Below are 7,729 nucleotides of genomic sequence, written 5' to 3' on the forward strand. Positions count from 1 at the left end.
TTGCCGATGCTAATGCTCCCTCAGTGGTAGCTGCATTACACTTTCTTTTTCATTTTTCTTCCAAGGAAAGCTGCATTACTCTCAATCATCAATACTGCCCCAGCCACTTTGTCCACTTCAGCGTGAATTTTTTTTTTGAAGGAACACTTCGGCGTGATGAGTTCCCCTTTCTTGAGGTACCTGGCCCAATGAGCCAGGCCTGCTAGTTTGTCGCCCTCCCTAGCCCAATGAGACCGATGGCTGTGCTACTTGAGCTTGTCGCCCTTCCTTCCTCCTTCCCGTCCATCAGTTCCCCCATCGAAACAAAATCAGTCCCCCCACCAAAAGCTAGGGTTAGGGTTAGCGAGGCGGCGGCGGCTTTATTCCCGATGCCGATCGCCATGGACACCGGAGGCGCGCCGGAGCCGGATGAGGAGTCCGTCGTCTTCCCCAGATGGGCGATGCTGGATCGCAGAGGCCGCACCCGCTGCCACAACGGCCTAAACGCTGCCCGTGTGGCTGCCAACAAGAACAAGACCGCCGTTCCAGTCCACATGGACGGCGGCCCCTCCTGCTACGTGACCTTCACCCTCGCGGCTCCTCAAAAAGGGATCTCCTGCCTCAACCTCCACTTGCCGGAGGAACCTCCACTTACCCCAGCCACCCCGCCCGCCTATGCCTACGTCCGGGCAACCGACAAGGACCTCGTCCTTTTCGACATCACCAACCCGAGCCGGTCTTGCTACTGGGACCCCCCGTCAGATCTGTTCGTCTACACGGCCGGCGGTCCTTCCCCCTCGGTGCAGCCGCTCCCTATGTACACCAAGGAGAGGGAGAGGCCGTTCCTGATGGACAACCTCACCACAGGCATCCTGCGGCTCGCGGAGGACCGCTACATCGTTGCCGACCTCAATGTCTACCCCAAAAGAAAGGGCAATGCCATGCGTGCCGAACTCTGCGTCTTCAACTCCGAGACTAGAAAGTGGAAAATCATCCGCAAATTGGACCCAGGCAATGGCGGACAGTTCCCCGAACTCTGGTCAACCGATAATGTGCTCGCCTTTGATGGCCGTTTCCTGTGCTGGATTGACTACTTCAGCGGTGTCCTGCTATGTGACTTCTCCACGTCCACTCCAGACTCCTTGGCGCTCCGCTTCGTGCCTTTCCCTGGAGAAAATAACTTCTCTGATGAGGTACGTGTTGAAAGGTACTCCCCGGAGAGGTTCCGAAGTGTGTCCATCACCCAAGGCATGATGCGCTTTGTCCACATTGACAATGACTACCATGACAGTCTCCATGGTGCCTGGCAATGGCTTAAGCTTCCTGAGAGAAAAAGGAAAGTGCAGCAGCATCAGCCTTGCAAGAAAATCACCATTTGGACTTTGAACCCCAAGTTTGAGTGGGAGCAGCATTGTGTGATCAACCTGCATTATCTTTGGGCGCAACCTGGTTACAAAGCCCTTGACATACATCAGTGTCTCCCCGAGTTCCCGATCATGACCGTGGATGACCCGGATGTTCTGTGCTGCCTGTTAAGGGAAGAGGATTATGGCAAGGGCTGGATGATCATGGTTGACAACCATGCGCATCTGCGGTCATGTACTCCTGAGTCCGAGTCTCTGGGCGTGGAAGCTCATGATAACCGGTTTCCTGATATCCCCCTACTTCCAACTGTCTTCTGCAAATACCTTGAAAGCCCAACAGGTAACTAGAAGAAGCTCTCTTATAATATTAAAAAAATGCTATGATGTCCCTTTTTTGTAGTTCTTACATATGACGTAGCATGGTTGCCTTTGCCTAGCTTTCTGTAACACTCTTGATTTTTGCTTGTTTACCTATGATGATGCACTACATCTGCTGCCCGGTTGGGTGTAAGATTCTCAAGGGTAATTTGAATTCTGACTTTGGTGCATGCTTGGTAGCGCTCCTGTATGCTATCCGCTCTCTGAATGAATCTCCTCGAAAGAGCCCCCCCTCCGTTAGCAACTCTCTGGCAACGACTTCTAGACCCAACCGCTCTACTAATCAGGGTTCTTTGCCCTATGTTATTCCCTGCCCTATGTTTACTCCTGTCTCAAAATTTCTATTTTGCTGCCTTCTGACGTTCATCACGGACCTCTAGTGTCGCCGTATTATAGTAATAAATTAATTAGTCAAAGCATTTAATATGTTGTTGCCATGAATCTTCTTTTAGGCTGTTCAAGTGTTTTTGAGTTTTAGCAGCTCCAGTTGTGTAGGTGCACTGCTCTGTATATCATTAATAGCTTTGATCCTTCTGCCACCGAGTTGTCCTTCATAGTCTAGAATCCTCTATTTCTCCTTGTTGAATCTTTTGCTCTTTATGGGACTATCCGCTTTGAATTCTCTTGCAAAGCATAAAGCCTCTATTCTATATCAAAGCAAATGTCAAGTACCTTCAGATGATATATGAAGCTTTTTACACATATTTTTCTTTTGGCAAAAGTTTCAGAATGTGCTTTTATGTGTTACCTTGGGTCAATCAGGTCAATCTTTGGCCGTTTCTGTTAGAATCCTTATATTTGGCTGTTTCTGTTAGAATCCTTTTGTTTCAGATAGCGTGTACTTTATACCGTGTAAATGGATACTGGAAGCCATTATCCATCCATGGGAATGCCATTAGGTAAAACTCCTGTAGTATTGGCATCACCGGTCTTCTCATGTGATTGTCTTCCTCTTAATTCTGGCAATGGGTCTTCCGTCTGTTTTCTTCATCCTCTCATGCCTCTCACCCTACATCCCTGCACATGTTGTCCCAATTGGGCCCATCTGCAGCATGGTCGACACCAGTTCCCTGCATGTCAGTTGTAGTCCTTCTAGCTGATTGACAAAGCTTTGATCGTTGCAAAAACAAACATACAACACAGAGCTAACAGTGAAGAGCATGATGTCGTTACTATATTCTTTTTACCATCTGAAACCATATCAAGTATATGATGCGCCATTACATTTACATTAATATTGAGGGTGAAACTGTTCTCTTTACCAATGTACTCCAATTCAACGTCATATCTCTTTCTTGTTTGTCTGTTTCTCTTTTAAAACTATTATTGCGTGCATCATTATTTTTAAGTGCCAATTCATCTTATATGCCCTTACTTTTTTCTTAAAGGGGTGGCTTGGATTGAGCATAAAAAGCGTAAGCGTAAGCTGAAGTCTGCAAAGGTAAAGGCCTGGAATCTGGTGACTGGTGTTGAACACTTTGGCGACGCTCAAATCAAAGATGCGATGAAGATGGTGTACTGATGAACATCTATTAGAGTAATTGATACATGTTCTGGATCATGTAATATGTTTTAAGAGTTTAAGTCTGAGGTAAAGGCCTGGAATCTGGTGACTGGTGTTGAACACTTTGGCGACGCTCAAATGAAAGATGTGATGAAGATGGTGTATTGATGAACATCTATTAGAGTAATTGATACCTGCATCATGTAATATGTTTTAAGAGTTTAAGTCTGAGGTAAAGGCCTGGAATCTGGTGACTGGTGTTGGAACACTTTGGTGATGCTCAAATCAAAGATGTGATGAAGATGGTGTACTGATGAGCATCTATTAGAGTAATCGATACATGTTCTGGATCATGTAATATGTTTAGGAGTTTAAGTTTGAGATTGAACATCTTTTCTTTGGGCGCAGACATATATGGAAATGAAATTGAGGGCAACGCAAAGAAAGAAGTAGTGCTAGGCGTTAATTATGTATGACAGACATATGGAAATGAAATTGAGGGCAATGCAAGGAAAGAAGTAGTGCTAGGCGTTAATTATGTATGACAGCACGGTTGTTACATGAACTGCGCGATGAGACATATCTGTCGCTTACTCCCTCAACTTCAATGCATAAGTCGGAGATTAGAAACAAAGTACCCTAGTTTTGTGGCTAGATTTTTATATGTACAAGCTTTTAAAAGGATGTCAGGTACAATGGAAAGAATGTTGGGCAGAGAATTGAACTTTTCTTTTCCTAGGGTGGGTGAAGCGCCCAGCAATGAAATGAGTTTGGTAGGTGACTACAACTCTACAAGGGTAGCTCTGCGCATTACTTCCAAGTCCACCCATGTTAAAGATCTCAATGTCTCTAAATCCAAGTCCACGCATGAACTTCGTTTTTGTCACTAGAAATTGTTTTTTTTTCTGTGTGTGGTTTTTTATTTCGTATTTTCATATTTCGTTTTTGCTTTGTATTTTTTCGTTTTATTAATTTCTTCAAGTTTCATAAAAAATGCAATATATGATGAGCATTTGTTTCCAATACATATGAACTTTTTTATTATACAGTGAATTTTTTTGAATACACTGAACATTTTTTATTATAAGATGAATATTTTATATATACATTAAAATATTTAATATACGATGAAACTTTTTTGTATAGACACCACACATTTTTGTAATATACGTCGACCTTTTTTTAGTATACACTGAGCTTTTGAATAAAACACATATTGAAGGTGGAGGGTATCGAGCAAATATTTTTGGTTCTTCTTTTCCTTTTGTTTCCTTTTTCATTGCATGATTTGTTTTTGAATTCTTGACCATTTGCTTTATTTCGTTCGCTTATGCGACTAGGGTGGATCCTAGGCGACAAATAAAGGTGGCTTTTGAAATCCAGGGCAGATGGGCCGGCCCAGCCGGAAGCGTGCATGCTGAGTTCTTGGCTTCATTTTTTTTCGTTTTTGTCACTAGAAATTGATTTTTTTCTGTGTGTGGTTTTTTATTTCATATTTTCATATTTCGTTTTTGCTTTGTATCTTTTCGTTTTATTAATTTTTTCAGGTTTCATAAAAAAATGCAATATATGATGAGAATTTTTTTCCAATACATATGAACTTTTTTAGTATACAGTGAAATTTTTTGAATACACTGAATTATAAGATGAATATTTTATATATACATTAAAAAAATTTAATATACGATGAAACTCTTTTGTATAGACACCACACATTTTTGTAATATACGTCGACCTTTTTTTAGTATACACTGAGCTTTTGAATAAAACACATATTGAACAATTTTCCTAAATATTTTTAAATTTTAATAGGTTTGAAATATCTAGCTCGTAAAACAACAACAAGTTTTTTTGTGGTTGGTTGGGGGCGAGTGGGGGGGGGGGGGGGGTGGAGGGTATCGAGCAAATATTTTTGTTTTGATTTTTTTGTTCTCTTTCCCTTTTGTTTCCTTTTCATTTCATGATTTGTTTTTGAATGGTTGAACATTTTTTTGTCTATCCAAACATTTTTGGAAGTCATGAGCATTTTTTGAAATTATGAACTTGTGGTGTGGTGGATATTTGCCGACCACACCACCACCATGATCTTCTTGCGGGCGGCAACGAAGATTCGACTCTGTTCAGACTGAACTGGAGCTCGAACTCCACCGGGAAGCTCCTTGCGGATATTGTCGTCGTTGCGGGACTAGGCAACGGCAACGCCTGGAGCGTGGTGTGGTACGCCTTCATCGCCCCGAGCGATGCAGACTTGGGAGCGAGATACATAGGAAGACGATGAGTGGAGCTAGCTAGCTAAACGTTGGTCGATGCTTCATGGCAATATTGATTAGCCTTACATCAACAAACCAAACAAACTATAACTTTTACTCATACTCCCTCCGTCCCAAAGTTGTACTAATGGTGAGACATTTATTTTAGAACGGAGGAAGTACCATTTACAGTAGGTACTTTGCCCGGAGTTGCCGATGCTGATGCTCCCTCAGTGGTAGCTGCATTACACTTTCTTTTTCATTTTTCTTCCAAGGAAAGCTGCATTACTCTCAATCATCAATACAGCCCCAACCACTTTGTCCACTTCGGCGTGATTTTTTTTTGAAGGAACACTTCGGCGTGATTTTTTTTGAGGGATGAAAAACTGTTTTATTCATCAAACTCCACATGGAGTGGGAGACAAGTTTGGTCGTGGGGAACACCGAACCATACATGGCGCACCGGACCTCTAGAAAGAGCAAACTTAGCTAAACGATGTGCTTCATAATTAGCAGCACGGGTTTCAAAGCAAAAATTACAAGATAAAGTAGCAGCTAGGATGTTGATCTCACTAATGACAGCGCCATAGACACCTCTTGACCCCCTGTTGATATCGAGAACGACCTGACGACAGTCCGAGGCCACTATGAACCGACGGATGCCCAAATCCTCCGCAAGAGACAAGGCTTCCCGACATGCAATAGCTTCCAGGGTTGGGGGATCAAAAATTCCTTCTACTACGAGAGCCGAGCTGCCAATATAATTTCCGCTTTCATCTCTACATACTGCCGCAGTAGAGCCCCCTCTTCTGGCCCGCACCCCTGCATCAACATGAATTTTGTGATGGCCCGCTGGTGGTTTCTTCGATCTCGCAGCGCCCGTCCTTGGAGCCCCGACGTGCGTAGGCTGCACCCGCTCAGTGTTACTGATGATAGAGAGGTCCTGTAGATATCTCTCAATGAAACAATGGGTGTCTTGCGGGCTTTGGAAAATTGCTTCGTGGATAGCTTTCCTTCGGGCATGCCAATGGACCAGAGAGTTACCGCCATGATGATAAATTGATCATGGGACAACAGGCGCATAACTGTGAACAGCCAATTTTTTGCTCCCGGCTCCGTGTCAGACGTTATTTTATGTGTGATCTCCTCGTTCGCAAGCGCCCAAACGCTGCGAGATGATGTACACTCCAAGAGGGAGTGGCGCCATGAGTCCTGGACTCCACACAATCCACAGATGCTTGAGTCAGCCATGTGGCGGTGAGCACGTACGTCGTTCGTCGGTAGAGATTGTTTGGACAGTCTCCATAGAAACATGCGTATCTTGCCAGGGACAGCCGTTCTCCATAGAGATTTCCAGGCCCCCTCTTCTGTGCTGGTGCTTGAGGGACCGGCTTGTCCTTCTAGCCAAGCCTCTCTTCTCTGTCTTGTCGACACCAGCATCCTGTATGCTGATTTTACCGTAAAGGTTCCATGCTTCTCGTGCTGCCAAGACCAAAAATCAGGTAGATTTCGTGTGCAGAGGGGAATACCTAGTATAATTTCTGCGTCCATATGCAAGAATGTGATTGAACAAGTTCTTTGTCCCACGAGGCCGTATCGCCCACTATTAGCTCGGACACCCTCACGGTGGGTTCTGTGATCGGCAACCCAACGGCCGTGGAAACTCCTCTTTAGGTAGCCAGTTGTGCTCCCAGATAAGCGTTGATTCCCCATTGCCAATCCTTCTGACCAAGCCCTGCTTTAGTGTATCCTGTCCCTCAATCATCGCTCGCCACACTTGGCTCGGGTGCCCACCTAGTTCTGCTGCAAGTATATCCACAGTGGGGTAATAGATGCTCTTGAGCAGTCGTGCACACAACGTGTCTGGATGCTGTAGCATCCTCCATGCTTGCCGTGCTAGCATCGCTAAATTGAAAAGTTCAAAATCCTTGAAACCTAGACCACCCATCCCTTTGGGTTGAATCATGGTCTTCCAAGACACCCAGTGAGGTTTGCGTTTGCCATCCTTACTTCCCCACCAGAACTTTCTGATTAGCATATTTAGATGTTCACATAATCCCCTTGGAAGCTTGAAACATGACATGGAGAACACCGGGACCGCTTGTGCTACAGACTTAACAAGCACCTCCTTCCCTGCCATGGACATTGTGCGTTCAATCCAACCCTGTACCTTGCTCCATAGTCGGTCTTTGAGGTACTTAAATGCCCCATTCTTTGAGTTGCCAATATCAGATGGCATTCCTAGGTATTTCTCA

The 7,729-nt window shown here is 44.5% G+C and overlaps 1 protein-coding gene across 1 annotated transcript; it reads left to right on the top strand.

The window, feature by feature from the left end:
• The first annotated feature begins 217 nt into the window (after positions 1-217).
• Positions 218-3,623, top strand: LOC123113782 (uncharacterized). The gene is made up of 3 exons (XM_044535094.1): positions 218-1,683; positions 3,110-3,220; positions 3,517-3,623. The coding sequence occupies exons 1-3, from the start codon at positions 228-230 to the stop codon at positions 3,537-3,539; spliced, it is 1,590 nt and encodes a 529-aa protein (XP_044391029.1). The 5' UTR covers positions 218-227; the 3' UTR covers positions 3,540-3,623.
• The last annotated feature ends 4,106 nt before the right edge of the window (positions 3,624-7,729 follow it).

The sequence above is a fragment of the Triticum aestivum genome, chromosome 5B, assembly GCF_018294505.1.
Source record: "Triticum aestivum cultivar Chinese Spring chromosome 5B, IWGSC CS RefSeq v2.1, whole genome shotgun sequence".
NCBI lineage: Eukaryota > Viridiplantae > Streptophyta > Magnoliopsida > Poales > Poaceae > Triticum > Triticum aestivum.

Coding starts and splice junctions, on each gene's coding strand:
- LOC123113782 (XM_044535094.1), top strand. CDS start 228: ATGAGACCGATGGCTGTGCTACTTGAGCTTGTCGCCCTTCCTTCCTCC. Junction 1,684..3,109: donor ATACCTTGAAAGCCCAACAG/GTAACTAGAAGA, acceptor TTTTTCTTAAAG/GGGTGGCTTGGATTGAGCAT. Junction 3,221..3,516: donor TGGCGACGCTCAAATCAAAG/ATGCGATGAAGA, acceptor CTCAAATCAAAG/ATGTGATGAAGATGGTGTAC.